This window comes from Protopterus annectens, chromosome 12.part0 (assembly GCF_019279795.1).
Source record: "Protopterus annectens isolate FY-2018-M chromosome 12.part0, PAN1.0, whole genome shotgun sequence".
In the NCBI taxonomy this organism is placed as follows: Eukaryota; Metazoa; Chordata; order Ceratodontiformes; family Protopteridae; genus Protopterus; species Protopterus annectens.
Genome location: NC_056746.1, coordinates 1,266,175,285 through 1,266,198,857, shown reverse-complemented (window position 1 = coordinate 1,266,198,857; position 23,573 = coordinate 1,266,175,285). Strand labels below are relative to the sequence as shown.

At 40.2% G+C, this 23,573-nt stretch overlaps 1 protein-coding gene across 1 annotated transcript in view; it reads left to right on the top strand.

The window, feature by feature from the left end:
* Positions 1-23,573, top strand: part of PLCG1 (phospholipase C gamma 1) — a 415,222-nt gene that overhangs the window by 44,892 nt on the left and 346,757 nt on the right. The window contains exon 2 of the mRNA XM_044089015.1: positions 2,684-2,785. Within this exon, the coding sequence (XP_043944950.1) occupies positions 2,684-2,785 (102 nt within the window). The remainder of the gene's footprint in view (positions 1-2,683; positions 2,786-23,573) is intronic.

Below are 23,573 nucleotides of genomic sequence, written 5' to 3'. Positions count from 1 at the left end.
GGGAAGGGAGCTGGTAAATCATAATTAAGGAGAGACAAATACCCTATAGGATAGATAGGGGGTAAGGCTGCTGGGTACCAGGTTCAGGTGGGAGATTTAATACAAAAAATACTAAACTGTAAAAAATGTCTTAGTTGTAATGTAATAGTAAATACAATTCAACTTCACAGCTTAGATGAGAGGTCAGACATACTTTTTCTGATTGTTTTGATGGAGGGGAGTTTGGATATAGGACAGCAACTTCCTTTAGGATGTAGTTGTGATGGTTGACTTTATATTGGGAGGTCCTTGAAGGATAGGCAGGTAGATACGCAAGTCTTACAGCAGGATAGAAGGTTATAAGCTAGGAAGGTTAGGGAGAGGAGAGAAAAGTAGCAGATTAAATAAATGGACAGTAATAACTATATCATTAGGCATAAAACAATTAAGGATGAGAGGCAAATAAACATTAATAAAAAACACCTTACACATGCACTCCTAGTTAGAAAGCTACAAATACACAGAAAACTGGTGCTCTAATAAAACTGAATGCAAGGATGATTCTATATTCTAAATCAATTACAAACCATGTAGGGTAAATCGGGTAAATCGCAACATTATTTTAGCAAACACTAATATATATTAGATTACAAGCATTAAACAGTATCTAAAAGTAACATTTCAATAGATCATGAGTAAAACAGATGTGGACCTAGTTGTGTCAAGCAAGGTAAGTTAAACAACTATTATACAGCATAGGAATACCTTTTCTTTTGGCTGAAGACATGGGATAAAACTTCATTAGTCAGAAACAGGGAGTACATTCAGCACACAGTAAGTCATTGCAGACATGTCCAGTAAAACAGGCGATGGTAAGCCAATAGATTAAAATGGAAAAGTGTATTAGTTTGGTGGGAGCTCCTCTATTTGGGAGGTGAGCCTCCACTTTTAAGCAAGAAAGTTACTACTTAGGCTGGGAGGAAATGGGAAAGAGGACAGATAGAACTGCTTGTATTGCTGTGTAACCCCCATAGCAGCTGGGAATATTATATCCTGGACTCTGAGAACAGGTACTGTTTCAACAAAAGGACCTTGTTTTTATCATACAAAAGCTGGCTTTGGTCCCCTTTGAGCCAGTTGTTGTAGCCCTCTCAGATTCCTAACCTGGAAGACAGTGTTATTGCATGCTGTTAGCTCATGCAGGAAGAATTTGTAGAGCCTTACCATGATGTGCAAAGAGCAATTCCTAATATTCTATAAAGACAGCATCAGTTTCTGTGCAAATCCTGCATTCTTGCCTGTGGTGGTGACAGATGTTTCCATTAATCAGTACATTCAGTTACCATGTCTTTCTGAATCTGTAAAACAGAGGAAAGAATCCTGCATTACTTAAATGTCTTTTGTCAGCTAACATACTACTTGGACATGTCCAGCTAGTTATGTCTTAGGCATCAAGATAGCAAGAGATGTCACTATTCATTGTGTGATGTTGATAAAGATGTTTAAAAAAAGTAAATAACACCAGTGTCAAAGCAGAATCTCTCCAAATGGCAGATGCTTCGCATGACATTCTTCTATTCCATTCATGGTAAAGGGTTCAAAGGGCAAACAAAAGCTTGTTCAACCAAGAACACCGTGGCTACCAGAGTCTTTCTCAGGAGAATCAGTATGGTGTTGGTGCTTATATACTTTAGTTTTATTTATATATATATATATATATATATATATATATATATGTGTGTGTGTGTGTGTGTATATATATATATATATATATATATATATATACATATATATATATACATATATATATATATATATATATATATGTATATATATGTTGTTCTTTCGGCTTTTCCCGGTTAAGGGTCGCCACAGCAGAGCTCCGGTCCGCTAATGATTGGCAGTTGATTTTTATGGTGCCGAGGTGCCAACTTGACACCCAACCTTCCACAAAGGCACACCAGTTCACGCATGTCTTTCGAACGCCACTCTACCACAGGGAGGACATGCAGACTCCACACAGAAGGTGCTCCAGCCGAGAATCGAATGGGAGAACCTCTTGCTGTGAGGTGACAACGCTACTGCTGCACCACCGCGGCTTATTCGTTTTTTTCCCGGTTAGGGGTCGCCAAAGCGGACCTCCGGTCCGCTAATGATTGGTAGTTGATTTTTACATGCCGAGTTACCAGCCCTGATGCACAACCTTCAACGAAGGTACGCCCATTCACGCATGTTTCCATGCAGAAGACGCTCTAGCTGAGAATCGAATCGGACAGCGTCTTACTGTGAGGCGACAGTGCTACCTATATATATGTATGTGTGTGTGTGTGTGTGTGTGTGTGTGTGTGTGTGTGTGTGTGTATCCTTTCTGGAGTACAATTTTTCTGTGTCTCAGTCTGTTACAAGAACATTTGTTGGATGTTAAGTCTTGTTTCTGGGTAGTTGATAGAAGAGAGTGTATGTCAGCACTTTGTATCTTTTGTAACCAGGCTGCCATCTAGTGGTAGTGGCTTGAGTTTGCAACAGCATTTTCAAGGGGATGTCCCACTGTTGAAAAGATGAGACTAAGTGCCTGTGTCTTATTCCAGTACATGTGCATATCTTGGAGTATTTCTTTTATTCACCCATCTTACACATAGTTGTACTATCAGATATTTCCCAATTTCTTTTCCACAAATTTTTAACATTTTTCTCTTGTTTCTAGGAACACTGGGCTACAGACATCAACCGTGTTCAGGAATTCATGTTAAATTACCTGCGAGACCCCCTGAGAGAAGTAGATGAACCATTCTTCTACATGGATGAGGTAAAGACCGCCACTAGCCATAAGTTTCTCTGAGGCAATCACTATTAGTATCTTAGCAGACTGCACCCTCCTCTACCTAAAATATTAATGCCTCAGTTTTGGTTACTGTCCATTAAAATTTTGATTTTTAATTATTATTATTTACTAGTCATCGACAAGGAAGGCTGTATGCATACCTCCTAGGTGCCGAATAGTGGTCTCTCCCATGTGTACTTGTGAACAGATGGGTTTGTTATGAGATTTCACATATTTCCTACCCAACAGTGAAGTCTCCCGCTTTTGATATAGACTGGATTTGTTTGTCACTGTTCCTTTTCATCTGACATGAAGCAGCCAGGACACTGTGAAGTATGTTGTTATTGTTGAACATGGAAGATATATTTATTTATTTATTGTAAATTTATTTATTACACCTTGGTTACTGAGTAAGCACCCACTGAGTAGAGTTGCTTTACAGAGGTGACCTGCAAAGTTGGACATGGACATAAAATAGGAGTACATGTGTAATAAAGCACATTTACAGAGGTGACCTGCAAAGCTGGACATGGACATAAAACAGCAGTACATGTGTAATAAAGCACGTTTACAGAGGTGACCTGCAAAGCTGGACATGGACATAAAACAGGAGTACACGTGTAATAAAGCAGGTTTACAGAGGTGACCTGCAAAGCTGGACACGGACATAAAACAGGAGTACACGTGTAGTAAAGCTCTTTAACAGAGGTGACCTGCAAAGCTAGATATGGACATAAAACAGGAGTCCATGAGTAATAAAGCACGTTTACAGAGGTGACCTGCAAAGCTGGACATGGACATAAAACAAGAGCACATGTGTAATAAAACACTTTTACAGAGGTGAACTTCAAAGCTGGACATGGACATAAAATGAGTACATATGTAATAAGGCATGTTTAGAGAGGTGACTTGCAAAGCTGGACATGGACATAAAACAGGAGTACATGTGTAATAAAGCATGTTTACATGGGTGACCTGCAAAGCGGGACATGGACATAAAACAGGTGTACACGTGTAATAAAGCATGTTAACAGAGATGACCTGCAAAGCTGGACATGGACATAAAACTGGAGCACACGTGTAATAAAGCACATTAACAGAGGTGACCTGCAAAGCTGGACATGGACATAAAACAGGAGTTGTTGTTGTGTCTTTTGGCTTCTCCCGGTTAGGGGTCACCACAGCGGAACTCCGGTCCGCTAATGATTGGCAGTAGATTTTTACATGTCGTGTTGGCAGCCCTGATGCACAACCTTCAACGAAGGTACGTCCATTCACGCATGTCTCTACACAGAAGACGCTCTAGCTGAGAATTGAACAGGACAACGTCTTACTGTGAGGTGACAACGCTACCGCAGCACCACATAAAACAGGAGTACATGTGTAATAAACCACGTTTACAGAGGTGACCTGCAAAGTTGGACATGGACATAAAACAGGAGTATATGTGTAATAGTGTGTTTACAGAGGTGACCTGCAAAGTTGGACATGGACATAAAACAGGAGTACACGTGTAATAAAGCACGTTAACAGAGGTGACTGCAAAGTTGGACATGGACATAAAACAGGAGTACATGTGTAATAAACCACATTTACAGAGGTGACCTGCAAAGTTGGACATGGACATAAAATAGGAGTACATGTGTAATAAAGCGTGTTTACAGAGGTGACCTGCATAGCTGGGCTGGACATAAAACAGGAGCACACGTGTAATAAAGCACATTAACAGAGGTGACCTGCAAAGCTGGACATGGACATAAAACAGGAGTACATGTGATAAAACACATTTACAGAGGTGACCTGCAAAGCTGGACATGGACATAAAACAGGAGTACATGTGTAATAAACCATGTTTACAGAGGTGACCTGCAAAGTTAGACATGGACATAAAACAGGAGTACATGTGTAATAAAGCTTGTTTACAGAGGTGACCTGCAAAGCTGGACATGGACATTAAACAGGAGTACATGTGTAATAAACCAGGTTTAGAGAGGTGACCTGCAAAGCTGGACATGGACATAAAACAGGAGTACATGTGTAATAAAGCACGTTTACAGAGGTGACATGCAAAGCTGGACATGGACATAAAACAGGAGTACACGTGTAATAAAGCACGTTTACAGAGGTGACCTGCAAAATTGGACATGGACATAAAACAGGAGCACACGTGTAATAAATCACGTTAACAAAGGTGACCTGCAAAGCTGGACATGGGCATAAAACAGGAGTACACTTGATAAAGCACTTTTACAGAGGTGACCTGCAAAGCTGGGCATGGACATTAAACAGGAGTACATGTGTAATAAAGCACATTAACAGAGGTGACCTGCAAAGTTGGACGTGGACATAAAACAGGAGTACACGTGTAATAAAGCATGTTTACAGAGGTGACCTGCAAAGCTGGACATGGACATAAAGTAGGAGTACATGTGTAATAAAGCATGTTTACAGAGGTGACCTGCAAAGCTGGACATGGACATAAAACAGGAGCACACGTGTAATAAAGCACGTTAACAGAGGTGACCTGCAAATCTGGACATGGACATAAAACAGGAGTACACGTAATAAAGCACATTTACAGAGGTGACCTGCAAAGTTGGACATGGACATAAAACAGGAGTACACATGTAATAAAGCACGTTTACAGAGGTGACCTGCAAATCTGGACATGGACATAAAACAGGAGTACACGTGTAATAAAGCACATTTACAGAGGTGACCTGCAAAGCTGGACATGGACATAAAACAGGAGTACATGTGTAGTAAAGCACATTTACAGAGGTGACATGCAAAGCTGGACATGGACATAAAACAGATGTACACGTGTAATAAAGCACGTTAACACAGTGAGCAGGTAAATTGCTAAGTTATGATTTTATAACTGAAATGTGCATTTCAGAGAGTATTGTGGTTCGTAAAGTATCAGGCAACATGACACCATTTATGTAATGGCTTAAATAAGAATATGATTGGTAGTATGACTCCTTACCATCGTATCACAAGTCCCACGTTATTTTGATAGCCTATAGTAATGCCATTACATCTGGTCATCTGGTGTCAAGAAAAATTTGTTTTGCCTCAGCTGTCACTGTGCAACATTTTAATGTCTATTGTTATGATCAGCTTAGTATTTTTCAATACAGGGCAGATATTTAACATAATTAGCTTGGTACAAAAAAAAAAAAACAGGCATCAGGACTTTAATAAAATCATCATCATTCTAGTCCTATTTCTAAGTCTGACTGCATAGTTACATTGCACGAGTGATGTAAATCAAATTACTGGTTACTCTACCACCACCAAGAGACTTCTTGGAGGTTGACCAAGGCCTGGGGGATTTAAAACTGCATGGGCAAGCACAAAACACTCTTTATTGATGATTGCTTGTTTATACAGTTCTGCAGTTGGAGGGATGTTTCCAGATGACGCACAGTGCATTCATAGTTAAACACTGACATGGCAAGCAGTGGTCGCATTAGGAAAGAGGCTGAAATGTTTACATTCAACATTTTCATTTCCTTTATCACAGTGAAACTTCACTGGTGTGCAGTGGCGGCAAAGGGGGGAGGGCTGCAGGAAGCAACCACATGGGTGGGACTAACTGAAACAGGGATGGGACTGTATTATGACATGTCAATGACCACTACCTGTGATCAAAGAACAGATAATATCTTGTCACTTTCATCCACAGACCACCTCAATATCCACTCATTATAGCCACTTTGCAGAATATATACACCACAGATATTTGATGGCAATCAACCAGGCCAGCCTTAAGTGAAATAGAGCCCTAAGCAAATGACTCAATGGGCTCCTGTTGCACATTGCTACCCCAGTGCACACAGTGCTCCCCCCTGCACCTCACCAGTGCTCTTCTCTATATCCTAGCCCCACACCATCTAGACTGATTACTTCTTTCTCATATTTTTCACAGTTTGACTTCCTTTTTAACTTTTTCCTGTAATCTTTTAACACACCCTAAATAGACAAAACTTCATTGTAATAAGTGTGGAGTAAGTAAATGAATTCACATTGGGGTATGTGTTCTGTTAGGCACTCAGAAACCATAGGGTTCTAGTTGCTGTAGTGTGCACCTTAAGAGATTTTTCAACCCTTTCATCCAATGATGGCCTGAAAACCAATCACAAGTAAGGAAGGGAATTTAGTCTCTATTTTTCTTTCAAAGAGAAATAAGTTGTTGCTAAAGCTTAATGTTCAAAGCCAACAAAATAGTCTTCTGAAGTGACAAACCCTTCCAAGGATATAGAAATACTATTTGGGAATAATGCCCATCTCCACCCCTCTAAAAGATCGTCACCTGCTATATGACTTTCTGGTATTAGATTGGGATGAAAGTTAAACCAAAATGGCCACAGGCATACATTATACACATCATAGGTTGGTACTAGGTTAACTACTTTTGTGGACCATTTTAAGCCTACTTTGTTATCCCATGTGAGAATCAAACCCTACATCTTGTGTCTGAAAGCTAAACACCTTAACCATTGTACCAACCTTCCTGAGGGTCTGGGGGTGAAAACCCAAGAACCTGCATAAATCCTACATAATGACAGAGAGTACATGCAGACTCCACACAGAAGGAATCACAGCCAACAACTCAACCAGAAAACCAAGTGCTGTGAAATGATAATGCTGTACCACTGTGCCAGTGATCACTTGTTATCATATACATCTGGGCCAGACTGTCAGAGCCCAACCAGCATTCCATACACCCAGCAGGTTATAGCCACATTTATTGACTATGTACAGTTCTGATAGCGAATGGTAATAAAATAATAATAATTTCACATAATTTTAACAACACACGCACACAAAACGATCATCAGTTACATTAACTTGCATGACTAAGACTATATACCGCAGAACTTTGATTGCAGTCAAATGAATAAACACATAAATAACAGCCTCACAGAAATAATTCTTCTCATATTTCAACCTCTTACATAGCTCAAGCATCAGAGAAAGATAAAAAGTAGCGTGCTTGTGAACACTCGTTTGGTCTCACTTGTGGAGAATAAAACGTTTTTTATCCCAGCCTGGACCGGATTTATTTGTGCCTGGAGGTGGTGGTGCCTTTTGTTTATTAGTTTTAATTTTCCACTACTTGCTCAGCGTTGTTTTACAAAGATAAAAAGTAATCGGAGTCAAAGGATCAAAATCAAGGAAAGGTTTTGCCCTTATATTACAGGCTGTTTTACATGGAAAAAATGCAAACGTTGAGGAAACAGACAAAAATATGCAGCATAAAATCAGGAAAGCTAAGTGAAATCAAGGGCAGTTGATAGCATCTATGCCCTCACCCTCCCACCCACACACTTGTGACCACCAGTTAACAGTCACTTGTATGACTTTGACTGGAAACCTCAGCTGTTTGACAGTTATTACCTTTATATACTTAGAAAGTTGCTCAAGTAACAGGTTTTAGATTAGAATGGTTTTCTTAGGGCTGTTAAGTGTGAAATTTAAATGCTACTGACTGCAATCCTCATGTACTTGCCAGAAAAAAATACACAATCAGTACAAGAAACAGACCAAAATATGAACAAAAAATCATTGTCTTTCTGCAAAATAAGTTGAGGGATGTATATCTCACCCCCCCCCGCCCACATACACACACACACACACAAGACCATCGATTACAGATGCTCATAAAAAATACACTTGCCTCCCTACTCATCACTGTAGCCATTTGCATTTAGTTACATGAGGCAGCCTCAACCAAGAGAAAGATGTTGTCAATGCTTCACACACTTTGCCTTGCAACCCGGTGAGATGCTTGAAAACTGTGCAGCGCTTTTGCTGATGTTCTTTGAGTTTCACTGTGTCAGTCCTAACATATGGATTATCTGGCTCCTGGTAGCCCTCAATTGACCTGAATACCAGAGTCCTTGGCATATGATGTCGGTTGTAAAACTGATGTCAGAACGTCAGGTATAAAGCGAGGCAGCCAATGCCATTTCCCCAGTCTTTCTTGCCATGGAACCTGAAGCAGATGCAATTCACACTAGTGCCGGTCGGCCGTTTATCTTCTTTTTGCTTTCCAACAACCAAGTTGAAGACGCCTTCAGATAAGTACCCCGTTGGGGATCCTCTTTTCTTGCTTTAACGAATGTCAGATAAAGTTAATAACTGTCTTGCCTGTGGAAAACGGATTCCGCACAGTGATTTTCATTCCTATTGTATAACTTGTTTGGGCCTTTAGCACGACGTCCCTAATTGCGATCTCTCTGCCGCCTTTAACCCGCGTACCATACGCTGTAGAGCTACGATTTTGTATAAACATTTCGGAGTCTGGCCTAAGTTCATCGGTATAGCATCTTCTGGTCTCGGATATACCTAGGAAATGCAAATACAAGGACTGCAACAGGCCTAGGGTTAAATCTGCTGACGACGCACCGGTTAAATTGGTCGTCAGCCCAGCGGTAGTCAGTGAGGCACTTTCATAGCCCCTGAAGTCTGCAGATTTTCAGCCACAGGCCTCTGATGAGACCTTTTCTGAGTCCTCCATGCCACAGTCTGCTATTTCGAATTCAGACCATCTGCCTGTCACCGTCTCAGATGAGTCCGGAGCCGCTATGCAGGCACCAGCTTCTGACACGTCTTCTCTTCGACATGAGACCAGAACCAGACCGACTATCTTAGGCCATACGTCTGCAGTTGCTAGGCCTCCCGAGTTCCTCTGGATTGCTAGCAAACCTTCCAGCCGCAAACCTTCTCACAGGCAGGCATTGGCCTCCCCTCCTGTGCCTTAGTCCTAGTTGGTAAATATGGCTGGTGATCTTCTTTCCCTGATTAGGGGCTCTCATCCTCCCCCTTCCAAGAGGGCTAGGGAATTGTCTCCTGATGTTTTGTCCGTCTCAGATTCTGAGGTTTCCAGTATTTCTGCTGGTGAAGAAGGAAATTCTCAACTTTTTTCTGGCTTTGAGGATTCTGATGCTGAGGACTTTATCCCTTCTGCCACCCCTCCAGAAGATTTTTCCTTTGGGGATACTTTGCATACCCTTTGGGAGCACTTAACTGAGGAAAATCCTGACATTCTCATTTAAAGAAGAGAATCAGGGAATTTTTGGATTTGCCACAGCATAAGCCTCTGGCTATACCTCCAGTTTTGGAAGTTGTGGATGATGTCTTAATGGAAAATTCTTTAACTCCTAATTCTGACCCTCCTGCCCCCAGAAAACCGGATAGGTATTACAGGGTTCCTGATTCTCATCAGTTCCTTTTTAAAAACCCTACTGCTGATCCTGAGACTATTTCTCAAGGCCCCAAGGGTGTTAAGGCTACTATTGCTAAAAACCCTGTTCCTTCTGATAAGGAGTCTAGGGCCTTGGACAGGTGGGGTAAAAAAGTCTATACCTCTGCAACCCTTGCCATTAGATCTGTGAATTGCCTTTTTCACATGCTTAAGTATCAGCAGCATACTTTGGAGGCTATTAAGGCTAAACTTGGGAATATTCCTTCCATGTCGGAGAACAAAGATTTACAAGACTTACTGAATGTTGCCACTCTAGTTAATAAGCATTCATTACATTGTAGTTTTGACACCTTGGAGGCTTCCTGCAGAGCAGCAGCCACTGATTCCGTTATTAGAAGGCATGCTTGGCTCAGGGAGCAGCCTCTTTCTGAACCTGTTAAATCTAAATTGCTGGATGTTCCTTTGCACAAGGACAATCTTTTTGGTAATAAGGCTGAGGAGGTACTGAAGAAGTTGGAGGATAAGGCGAAATCTATGCAAGCTGTAAAAGATTTCCTTCAGGTTCAGCCTCCTCGGTTCAGTAGGCATTACCCTTCCAAGAATTGGTCTTTCCCTGATCCTGGCAAGCAGGGTCGCTCTAGGCCTAGGGGTTTCAGATCTTCCAGAGGACAGGCTTCTGCCCCTCAAAGGGCTAAACAATGGCATTCTTCTTCTGCTAAATTGGGGAGTTCTAAGCCAGCTTCCCAAAGCAAGCATTCTCAATGACTCCGGCCTTCTTGTGCCTACCTCTGCGGGCCCTGGGTTTCCTTTGGGGGGAAGGTTAGCCAGGTTCGCAGAGGTATGGTCTACCATCACAGACGACAAATGGGTGCTCAGTATTGTAAACCAAGGTTACAAGTTTTATTTTCACACCTTCCCTGTTCTGAAAGGGTACCCAGACATACCCAGAACTCTCAGGGCAGAGGTAGAAAATCACATTTCTTCTCTACTGACCATGGGGGCTATAGAGCCAGTTCCTGCAAATCAGGCAGGCCTAGGTTTTTATTCAAGATTTTTTCTGGTACCCAAAAAAGGGGGCACCTGATGACCTATTTAGGATCTGTCTATTCTAAACACTTTTCTGGTGATTCCTAAGTTCAAGATGGTCACTCTTCAACAGTTACTACCCATGCTGGGCAAGGATTCATGGCTGGTAACTTTGGATCTGAAGGAGGCTTTATCTGCACATCCCAATAAGGGAAGGTTGCAGGCAGTTCCTTTGCTTCAGGGCTAGGGAGCAACACTTTCATTTCTCTGCACTTCCCTTTGGCTTATCTACTGCTCCCAGAGTTTTTATGAAGTGCCTGGCTCCAGCCATTGGTTTTTGCAGGCAGAGAAACATCCAAATTTATCCTTATCTGGATGACTGTCTCATTCAAGCAAACTTCCCAGAACAACTAGAAAAGGATTTGGACTTCATGAAGAACATTCTCACCTCTTTGGGTTACACTCTCAACATAAAAAAGTCAAGGTTGGTTTCTACAAGGGAGATTGTTTTCCTGGGAGCGCCTGAATACAGCCACCCAGATGGTATTCCTCCCTCAAGAGAAGCAAGATCTTTTGGCTTACTTCAAGAACTTGGCAAGCATGACCTAGCTCTCTGCAAGGCAATTCCTGCAAGCACTGGGGTTCATGGCTTCATGTATTCTGATGATCCCATATGCAAGGCTGCATATGAGAAAACTTCAATGGTACCTCAAGAATCTTTAGTGTCAACACACACAGGACTTAGACTTGATTCTTCCCTTAATTCCCTATCTACAAATGGAGTTCCTCTGGTGGGCGACAGCCTGTTCTCTGAACAAGGGTCTGCCTTTCTGTCCACCACCTGCCAGCCGGACTCTCTCCACAGACGCCTCAGATATTATGCATGGGGGGGCTCATCTGGAAAGCAGGGGCATACAGGGGACTTTGAGCACCCAGCAGATTCATCTGCACATAAACTTAAAAGAATTGATGGCAGTGCAGCAGGCCTTGCTGGCTTTCAATGACCTACTCTACCCTGGGACTCTGCTGATCAGGACAGACAATACCAGAGTCATGTGGTACATCAACAATCGGGGGGGGGGGCTCACTCTTACCCCTTGTGCAGACAAAGCATGAGACTATGGTCCATAGCAGCATCCATGGGCTTACATCTAATAGCCCAGTATCTTCCAGGGAGGCTAAACTCCTTGGCGGATCATTTGATCAGACATGTTCTGGATCCTCACGAGTGGCAACTGAACAAGGACATTTTCCATCGCATCACTCATCATTGGGGCACCCCACAAGTGAATCTTTTGTCCTCTCACACCAATCATCTCCTTCCAACCTTCTGCACCAAGAAGTTTCACAAGAAAGCTTGTCCTTCCAATATACCAAGGACTCTGGTATTCGGGCCAACTGAGGGCTACCGGGAGCCGGATAACCCATATGTTAGGACTGCAACAGTGAATACACTCGGACATCTACATTTATGGTAAGTGTACGCAACTGTACTTTCTGAAATCAGCATAGATGGATTCATAGGTTCATAGGTAGGTACTAGGCTATCGGCCCAACAGTGTAAGTAAACCTAGCCAACAAGGTTCCCTGGCTTACGCCACACAAGAAAGTTAATTTCCTGTGCCCTTGTCAAACAGAGCCACAGAAGTTATCCCCAGGGTGCATTTCCTATTTCCCACCCACTCATCAAGATTTTTCTTGAAGAGTGCTAATGAGGAACTTTGCTTGACATAGATGGGTAGCTTGTTCCAGAGTATAGAAAGTCTCTGGGACAGGAATCTATCCCTCAAGCATGTCCTGTTTATTGTGGTGACAAGGTTTAGGTCCCTAGAGTGTGTAGCTTGGAGGGATTGGGATTTCTTTAGATGTAGCATGTCCAACAGCTCTGAGTTTAACATAGCTTTATATGTTAGGCAGAGATCTCCTCGAAGTAGGCGATATGCTACAGAGTAAAGCTGGAGTTTTTTGACACGGTCAGTGTAGAGCATCTGTTTGAGTCCAGTAATCCTCTTTGTGAGGTACTTCTGTGGCCTTTCCAGCTGCTGCAGATGTCTTGTGAGGTACATTCCAAAAGGAGCGTTGTACTCTATAATGGGTCTAATGAGTGCCGAGTAGAGGGGAACAATGACCTCTTTTTTCCTGGATGAGAACCCTTTTGTGATGTGGTGTGCCACATAGGATTTCCTGACTACTGTGGGGATGTGATTATCAAAGGAGAGACTACTGTCCACCTGGGTCCCAAGGTCTCTTATCACACATTTGGCGTTAAGTAGACTGCCGTTTATGTGGTAATTCATGGGTACAGAGTTTTTACCAAAGGGGATGACAATGCACTTTTTGGCATTGAGCTTGAGGCCATGCCTCTGACACCAGGCATCTGTGTCAGTGAGTCCCTTCTGTAGGATGTCCACATCATTTGGGGACTCGACTATGGCTCCTAGTTTGCAGTCATCTGCGAAATTCGTTAGCCAGAGGCCTTCTGTGTTAGTCTGTACTTCTGAGAAGTACATACCAAACAGGAGAGGTCCCAGGACTGAACCCTGTGGTACTCCTCTTGTCACTGGTTTGAAGTCAGATTTGGAGTCTGCAACTTTTACAGTGTGGGTTCTGTCAGTGAGCCAGTTGGCGACCCATCTTGTGATGTAGGGATTTATACCTAGTTTAGTGAGTTTAGCTATAATTCCAGAATGGGGGATGGTGTCGAAAACCTTGGCGAGATCAAGATATGCTGTGTGAACCACCTAACCCTCGTCTATGGCTTTGGTGACTGCCTCAAAGAAGTCAGTCAGGTTTAGAAGGCATGATCTGCCTTTCACAAACCCAAACTGGGTGGGGGTCCAGTGTTTGGAGGTTACCAATATCTTTGTTTATGAATTCCATGATGATACGTTCCATGGCCTTGCAGACCAGGCTCGTCAGGCTAAAAGGGCAATAGTTCCCAGGATCAGTGGTGACTCCCCCTTTGTGGAGTGAGATTACTGTTGCTGTGTGCCATTCAGTGGGCACAAAGCCTGACGTGAGACTATGTTTGAACATGGTGCTTAGGTGGGGAGCCAGTTCGTTCTGAAGTTCATGTAAAACGCAGCCTGAGATGTTGTCTGGTCCCATGGATGCTGTTTTTTTGGTTTTAGAGAGTGCAGCTTTTACCTGCATAGATGTGATTACAGGGACTCTGCATTCTTCCTGTATAGATATGGATCCTTTAGGGGGTGAGAGGGGGGTAAAGTTAGCACTGAACCTATCTACCAGGATGTTGGCAATATCAGTTGGTTCTGTAATTTTCGTGCTGTTGTGCTGTAACTCGGAGCAGATCTGGGTGTTGCCATCAAGATTCTCGACATAGCTATAGAATGCTTTGTGGTTGCCCTAAGAGTCAGTGGTGACTTTGTTTTCATAGCTAGCTTTGGAGAATCTTATAAGGGATCTCAGTTTCTTACTGAGGCTGACCAGGGAGCTCCTCCACTCATGGGATTTTACTCTCTTTTGCAACAGTTTCTTCCTTCTGTTGTAGAGTTTGTTTATGCCAGGGGACCACCAGATTGGCTTCCTTTTTTGGAGGATAACATTTTGGTTCAGTTTGGGATAGCATGATCCATGCACTCGTGTAAGTGCTTATAGAGTGCTTTTGTGTAGGATTCAGCAGTTGTAACTGTATTGTCCATCTGCATGGGTGTCATGAAGTTCGCCACTTTTGTCTTAAAAAGCATGAAGTTGGCTTTGGAGAAATTTTTTACCATGGTTTCCTTAATGGTGGGTGGGTGCGGGATGCGGATATCTAGGGTGATTAGCTTATGGTCTGATCTGACCAATGAGGAGTTGACTTCAGGTGTGGAACACTGGTCACTCATGTTGGTAATGACTAGGTCTAAGATATTGTTGCCCCTGGTTGGGGGTGTGGATAAGTTGATCCAGGGCATTGGAATTTATTAATTCCAGAAAGCGTTGAGCGAAGGAGTTGGTACATGAGTAGTTTTCCCAGATAATGGTGGGGTAGTTGAAATTGCCCATTATTAGGGTGTTTGGTTGAACCCTAATATTTTCCAGTATATCAAGAAAAGAGGAGTGGGAATCCTGGGGCATGGTGGGTGATCTGTAGCAAGCTACAATTTGGATTGCAGTTTTGCCCAGAGTTAGTTGCACTTGGATAACCTGGGATGCATTATGCTGCACAACTAGCCTGGAGGTGTGGATATCCTTAATGAATATGGATACACCTCCGCCTTTGATGTTCTGGTCCAGGTTAGATGGCTGAAAAGTGTGGTATGAGTTATAGCCGGGTAATGCAGGGGTGCTGTCTACAGCCTTGAACCAGGTCTCAGTCACTGTACAGATATCGATGTTCTCCATTTTAAGAAGTGCCTCGAGTGAGTGGATTTTGAGATTTAGACTTCTAGCATTGAGCAGTAAGGTGTAATTGCCTTATTCAGCACTCCAAAGCTGCAGGTTGTTGTGTCTTTTTTTTTTTCGGGTTTTTTTCACAGCACAGCAGAACTCTGGTCCACTTGGGTTGTAGTTTATTTTTAGAGTTACCAGCCCCTTACCACAACCACCTTCAACCTTCAACACCATTCACATTGTTCCACTCTCACGAAAAACACTCTAGCTGAGAATCGAACCGGACAGCGTCTTACTGTGAGGTGACAATGCTACCACAGGTTGAACATACTAATTGGCTGTTTTGAAAAACAGCCCAGCAAATAGAGTGAGACAGTTTTTTTTTTATCCTAGATTTCTTCAGAATTCAGTAGATGCATGAAGTTCCAAGCAAAAGAAAGGAACCAGAAGGTCGGAAAGAAAATCAACTATTTTTTTAAAAATTAAAATTAATAGTCGACTTTCTTAGTTGAAACAGCAGTATTTTCTTTTTTCTTTATTATTTTAGTTTGGGGGACTGCAGCCAATACCATGAACTGCCACTGATGTTGTGTACAACCAAATGGTGATAATTTGGTGGGGGTACTTTAATCTGTATTTGGAAGAAAGTAATGTAACAACCAAATGACTGTAGTTTGGAGGGAGCAGTTTAATGTGTATGCGGAAACAAGTCATCTAAATTTACTTGTTCACAGTTAATCATTGAATGGGAATGTTGCGGATATGAAACAAGCAGAATAAATTATAATAGGATGAAGTTATTTCATTTAAAAAAAACGGTCAGACAAATATATTATCCAGAAAATTTTATTACAGTGGTACAACTACCTGTGTGTAGTTGGGTGATATTGGTTATGAGTGTAAAACAAAGTGACTAGATCACTTTGGGCAGACGTTTTTCATTTGCTGACACTCAAACAGCTGAAGTGCAGCTAGTGAAAAGATGTAATTTAGAGGGATTGTCTAAATTTGAAAGCATCTGTCTTACTGTCACTCCATCATAGTTATTTCTGGAGGTGTTTGGTATGCATGTGTGAGTAAGTGAAACTAGAATACTTTACTTTGGGAAGGATTTCTTTCACTTGATCACTGTCAAAACAGTTGAAATATACCCCATCAACAGGTGATAACTGGTGGATTGGAGTTAATATGTGTGTGAAAGGTACTGGTCATATGTGTCACTTGACCACAGTTAGCCATGGATCTGATCACGTTTAGTCATGGATGTGGATTCCTAGGGGCTGTATGTACGTGTGTGTGTGTGTGTGTGTGTGTGTGTGTGTGTGTGTGTGTGTGTGAAACATGCTGAATTAAAAATGTTTTGAGCTTCTTCACTTGCTTACAGTAAAAGATTAGATGTTTCCCCAGAAAAAAAGGTCATGTGACAGTCTTTTCATGAAAGACAGCTGATCTACATTCAGTTGATCACAGGTACATGATCGTGGAGATGCATTGTTGATAGTTTTGTATGTATGTGAAACCAACTGAAATACATTACTACAAATATAATCTGTCTTCCTCTTGAAAGTGTGAGATACAACATTGTACATACTGCTCTGAGGTACTGCAGTCATAGACTTTGCATATGTTCTGAATCACATATTTCATCTCACAGTTGCAGAGATTCCATTTGTGGTCTTTGCAATTTTAACAGCAACCTACAAATATTTCTTCTCTTTATCACGAGACATCAGAGATGGTTCATCTTTGGAGGAGTAGTCTATGCATGAAAACTGAATTTTTTCCCTTGAAAAAATCATCACAGCTTTTATTTGTACACAGGTTCTGTAATTTATTTATAGTCACATAGGAGAGGCATATTCTAGGAGTGTAATACATATTCAAAATGAGTTAGATGTTGTTTTGTGATATTTCATGAATGAAGTGTAGACAGAATCTATGTTTTGAAATTGAGAATTATCAGTTTATTTATTTATTGAAGTTTGTTGGCTAGTACACTGGACTGATCCAGATGGACCCTTTTCAGCCACAGTTCAAGATTACATGCAGGAGTGCAGCAGTGAAAAACAGTGAGTATGTATGTACAAAGGTCATGTGCAACATCTGAACAATAAGTACACAGAGAAACAGTTATATCAAATCATTGATATGCTTCAAAATGTAAAGTATTCAAATGTAGAAATGCAAGAAAAGTAGAATGGCAAGGCAGTATCAGTTCAAATGAGCAGACAATGGGAAAACAGAACATGTAAAATGGAGGCAGCAAAGTCAACACAGTAGCAAAGGCTGCACTTCTAGATATGAGTTAGCAATTTATACAAAATAAGTTTGTGAGTTATATCTTAGTTAAGTTTGTGGCTGTAATAGTCCAGTAACTTGGACAATATGAGTGTGTATAATTTTGCCTGTTGTAGGTTTTCATCCATTAGAATCTGACACCTTGAAAATGCACACACTAAATTCAGGTCACAACATTATTTGTAGATATTGTTTTCTCTCATGGTGACTCGTTTCTGTTATCTTTGCATGTAAATTACAGCATTCCAGTTTCTACTTAAGTATCCAGATGTATTGTCCAGTATTTTTTAATGTAGAAACGTTGATCTGATTCAGAAATGTCAACTCTTTGGACCCAGAAAAGGCTTCAGTGGCTATTAGATGGTTCAGGGTGCATTAACTCCATTATGCTTATCTTTTTCAAGGCTTGGTTTTATTACTTATTTTTAGAGTGGGTAGTATGTTGATATGGCATGACTTCAGAGGTAAAACATGTATATATTTTCTCAGAAAAGTGACTTTTAGTGTCCCTGAAAATATGCCACCATGAGAACCCCCTATACTGACAAAGGCAGTGTGGCCCAGTCAACTTCAGCATTAAGCAAAGTATAAATCCTTAAGAACAAACTGCCTTCCTTTGGTGCAGTAAGCACCCAAGCATCTAAGCATAATTCTGGAAAGTTTAATATATAGTAATTTTCATGTTGTTTTTGAAAGTCAGATTTTACATGCATTTTAGAGCAGCAGTCTACAAACTGTGTCTTGATCTTTTCCTATTAAAGGTTGGGTGTTTGACTTGAGTGTAGGATGAGGAATGCAGTATATGTCCCTAATAGATATTGAGATGGCATTACATTAGATATAAATGTCACATATATACTCTAGAATACTGAACTATTCTGTTACTAGAAATATGCTACCAACCCCTCCTCCATGCATATAGACTCATCTTCCAGTAGTGACACAGACTGTGTGTTGTATAGAAGAACCATAGGAGGGCTTGCCACCAGTGGTGTGCACCTTGGCTGTAGTTGATTGTCCCTGTTAAAGTGACACTCTGAACCCATCTTCAAAAATGGGTAAAAGAGGATGTGGATGGATGGGTGAAGTTTACATAAACAGCTTTATCTCTTACATTACCTGCTATGTGTATTCTCTGAGTGTCTTCACAAATTTCCATCAGAAATTTGGTAAAATTATTTTGTAATTTTCACAAGAAAGACTGCATAGCTGTAAGGCTGATCAATTTTATGCTGTTGAGTTCAAAACAAACACAAACTTATAAAATGTGGTCATGCTGCGAAATTCAGAATATTAGAATCTTCTTTCGGCTGCCACGGTTAGGGGTCCCAACGGAAGATCAACTGGTTCCATTTCTTCCTGTCCTCTGCATCTTGCTCTGTCACATCAACCACCTGCATGTCCCCTCTCACCACATCCATAAACCTTATCTTAGGCCTTCCTCTTTTCCTATTACCTGGCAGCTTCATCCTTAGCATCTTTTTCCCAATATACTCTGCATCCCTCTTCAGCACATGTCCAAACCAATGTAATCTTGCCTCTCTGGCTTTGTCTCCAAACCTTCCAACCTGGGCTGACCCTCTAATATACTTATTCCTAATCCTGTCCATCCTCGTCACACCCAGTGCAAATCTTAACATCTTTAATTCTGCCACATCAAGCTCTGACTCCTGCCTTAGAATCAGATCTTTAATCTATTATTACATCATAACTAAGAATAACACTTTTGTTTCAGCAAAAAGTATGTTTTTTTAAAGTGCAGACTTGCATCTACTCATTTAAGACGACTTATTGAATTTATTGTTTATTAGCTAATATGGTTGAGTATCTAAGTGTCTTGTCCTAAAAATAAAATCTTTGAATAAGTGCAGCTATATTAGCATTAGTAGGTAAGGTCAAATGAAGGTCAGAATATATGTTAGAAACTGGCAAACTGCAGCATTTGCAAAGCAATCAATTTAAAATAAAGGCGTATATATCAAGTTCTCTTCAGAGTAAGAAATATAAAAGCTATACAGCTCTGTAGCTCAGAGCCATAAATGTGTATGGTGTTATGACTTCCAACCTAAACGACTATGCATTTCTGCATAAAAGTGAAATTTTCATTCTTTTTGGAAACTGTATTTAAAAATAGCATTTTCAGCATTAAAATTCAGGATACAACCTATACATACATACATACACACAGCTATTTCAAGCATGAGCATTAATGCCCTTCTAGCATGACAGTATACCAAAACACTTGTTCCCATAACAAATGTCCAGGCTGCTCTTAAAAATATCTAAACTAGTACTTGCTTTAATGTAATTTGGTAGTCTGTTCCATGCATTGGCTACTCTGTCAGAGAACCAATTAGTGCACTTCTCATTCCTGTAGAATATTCTACATTGGTTGTCTGATGATTCTCTAGTACCTTTCGATAACCCCAAACATTCCCAGAGGTAGTTGTCTCTAAATGCCCTATATACCTGAATAAGATCTCCTCTTAGATGTTTGTAAGAGGCACTGTACACTTAAATTTTCACATCCATGGATGCCCTTGGTATATTTCCGCTGTACTATTTCCAGTTTATTCATGCTTGTTTACTTATAGGGTTTCCATATTGTTATTCCATACTTAAGTTTGGGTCTAATGTAACTAACAAACAATGACTTCATTATTTTTGATTTCCTAGACTTTATAAATCTTTTTATACAACCTGTAGTTCTATAACTATCATTAACCAATTGGTTGATATAATTAGAAAAACTCATAGCTGAATCTACCCATATACCCAGGTCCTTAAATGAGTCTGCAGTTTCAATCACAGTGTGCTGTATTAAATATTCACTTTTCAATTTATGCCTATCAGATCTGATATGCTTAGTTTTTGATGTATTTATCAGCATTTTATTCTCCTGTGCTCAAATGGTCAATTTAGTCAAGTTATTTTGCAGACATGCCTTATCTGTAATCAGTTTACCCAATTTCAGGTCTGCATATAGACTGTAAAACACCTTAGATGAAAAAGTTAGGTGTGAAAGATGCAATCTAAACAAGTAGGGGCTTAGGACAGAGCCGTGTGGGACACCCTGACTGTAACCAAGGATTCCGCCTGTCCAGTTGCTGTATGATACTTTCCATGTCCTATTTGTAAGCCATGCAGCTATCCATCTTGTCAAGAGTACAAAAATACCTAGTTATACTAATTTATTGATCAGTGTTGTGTGTATGACCCTGTCAAATGCTGAAGTCAAAGCTGTATAAATTACATCACAGCACAATTTTTCATTCATAGTTGTTGTTATATTGTTATAGAACATCATGTTACAGGTGATAATGGATCTGTTTTCAAAATATGCATGCTGATATATGGTTTAAAGTCCCACCCTATCCAGGTCTGACAGTAACTTATCCAGTATTACCTTCTACATTATTTTTCCACAACATGAAAGTAGACTTAAGGGTCTATATGATTCTGGGTTTGTCCTACTCCCCTTTCCCTTAAAACAGTTTTAGTAAGCGCATGTCTCCATTCTTGAGGAATCTCCCATATTTATATGACCTAGTGAATAACAGATGTAATGGTACTGCAACTTCTTGCTGAAGTGTTCTCAGGTCATTGTTACTAATTCCATCTCCTCTCTGTGCTTTGTTGGATCCAGTTTGTGCACTTTTCAATATAATCTAATTTGATTCCAGTGTCTGGGGTTACCTGGATGTCACTAGGACAACTTACCACCCCTTTTGTGGAGCCAAACTGTTTTGCATAAGATCTTGTAAATATATCTGTAACCTGCTGTGTCTGAGAATAAATTTTAGAATCTGCACATAATTTATCAGTTTGTGTCTTTACTCCTTCCACAACTTATGTATCTATAAAAAGGTTTCCTATTATGCTCAGTGTCTTTATATAAATTTTCTTCAAAATTTTCTTGATATTGTCTCACACTATGCTCAACCTGTTTGTCCAGCATGTTTATTTCAGTTTTCAAAGTTGTAGTTCAACCTGTTTTCCATTTCTTATATTTTTTCTCTCTCACCGTAGTCAGATATCTTGTTCTTATGGAAATATATCTGCCTGATATTGTATGCCTACATCATGATGTCAAACATTTTTTGATTTTTTGCACTCAAACAATTTCTCTTTCAAAACTTTCCACATTCCATCTGCATTTTTTCCACTGAACACCTCATTCCAGTTAGTTTTACATAGTGACTGTTTTTCTTCCATATAATTTATTTTTATTTATTTTATTTTATTAACATTTGTTTACTGGGAGAGCCTGATTTGGAACAAAGCCAATTTTCAGCAGAGGCCTGGGGAGAAATGCTCCGGATGCATGTGTTTGTAATGTGGGAGGAAAAACCCCATGAATGCATGGAGGACATGCAGATTCCGCATAGAAGGTACTCCAGCCGAGCATCTAACTTCTGAACTGATATAATTTAAGCAAACTGACATGATTTTAGCTTTTTCTTCCTAAATTTACTGGTTCTGCCCAAAGTTAAACTTGTTTAAAGTTGCATGCATTTTTAAGTAACTGAACTAAGCATATACACAGATTGTTTTTATTAACTACTGCATGCTGTACATGCTGTCAAATATTTGAAGAACTTTGATTTTTGAAAATTAAGAACCTAATCTGATTTATGATTTTTTACTGTTATTTTTAAGGGGCATTACTATGATTTTTACCATTCAGATGTTGAGAGGTGTAATTTGTTTGATATCCTTCAAAACTATGATGTTTGTGAGTCTCTTTCCTTTAGTTTTGTATTGACAATATGTACTTCTGTGCCAAGATGGAGGAGCTGCTCTCTCTTCCTTCTAACAGTTGTATAATATTAACAATTCTTACTACAGGCTAAAGGTCAGTTGGCGCATGCTGATGTCACTAAGTTTCATATCTTCTCACATGTGACCGTATAGTTACTGCTGTAACGTAGTATTCTACTTAAGCAGTAACTGTCAACGTGGTGCGGTATATTGAAGATTTACCCATGGTTGGTGTGGTTTAATCATGAGGGTGAAGCCAGAGTGATTAAATAAAGCCAACCGTGGATAAATATTCAATATACCACAACCACAGAGTCAGTTATTGCTATTATACAATGACATTAAGAAAAAAAATAATTTTCTTAAATAATGTCTTAATGTCTTTGTATAACAGTGCCGTACTGTTCTTCCACAGCTGGTGGTATCCTGCTGCATTGTTTTGATGTACAGCACATGCGTATGGGACTTGCGTTCCCACACATACCCAGTACATCAATCCTTTGAAAAGGAAGCAATGGAGAAAAGAAAGTCTCCATTGCTCCGTTTTTGTTTTCCTTTTTTTAATTAAAAAAAAAAAGTTTCGGCTACATTAGGGGTAGGAGAGAGAGATTGACAGAATGGAGGAAGTGCAAAAAAAATCAGGGATGTGTCTTTAGTTTTAAATAACGTACCTGATTTTCTTTGCATTTCCTCCATGCTGCCTCTCTGGTATGTCCGGAGTCTGGACTATAGATTTTTTTTTTTATTTGTTAAAAAAAATTAATAAATAAATAAAAATTATGAAATATACGAACGGAAAGAAGTCCAGGTGATTGGACCTTTTTCCATTGGTATATTCTGGGATTTACAATGGGTATGCTGGTTAGTCAGCGTGCTTGTTTTCGAATATTAATGGCCAGTCATTGTATAATTTAAATTATTCAACAGAGTCCTATAAGTCTATGTGGTATCTCATCTGTAAATAATTTAGTAATGTGTGTCTGTTTACACTGCAAATTGAGTGTTATCCAATACTGTACATATGTCCATAAACAGTCTGTTTTGCATGGTAGTATAGCTTAGTTTTCCTGTGGAAAATATGTCCTAAATGGAATGGGATAGACTGAGTTTTCAAAATGCAACAAAAAAGCAAATCGT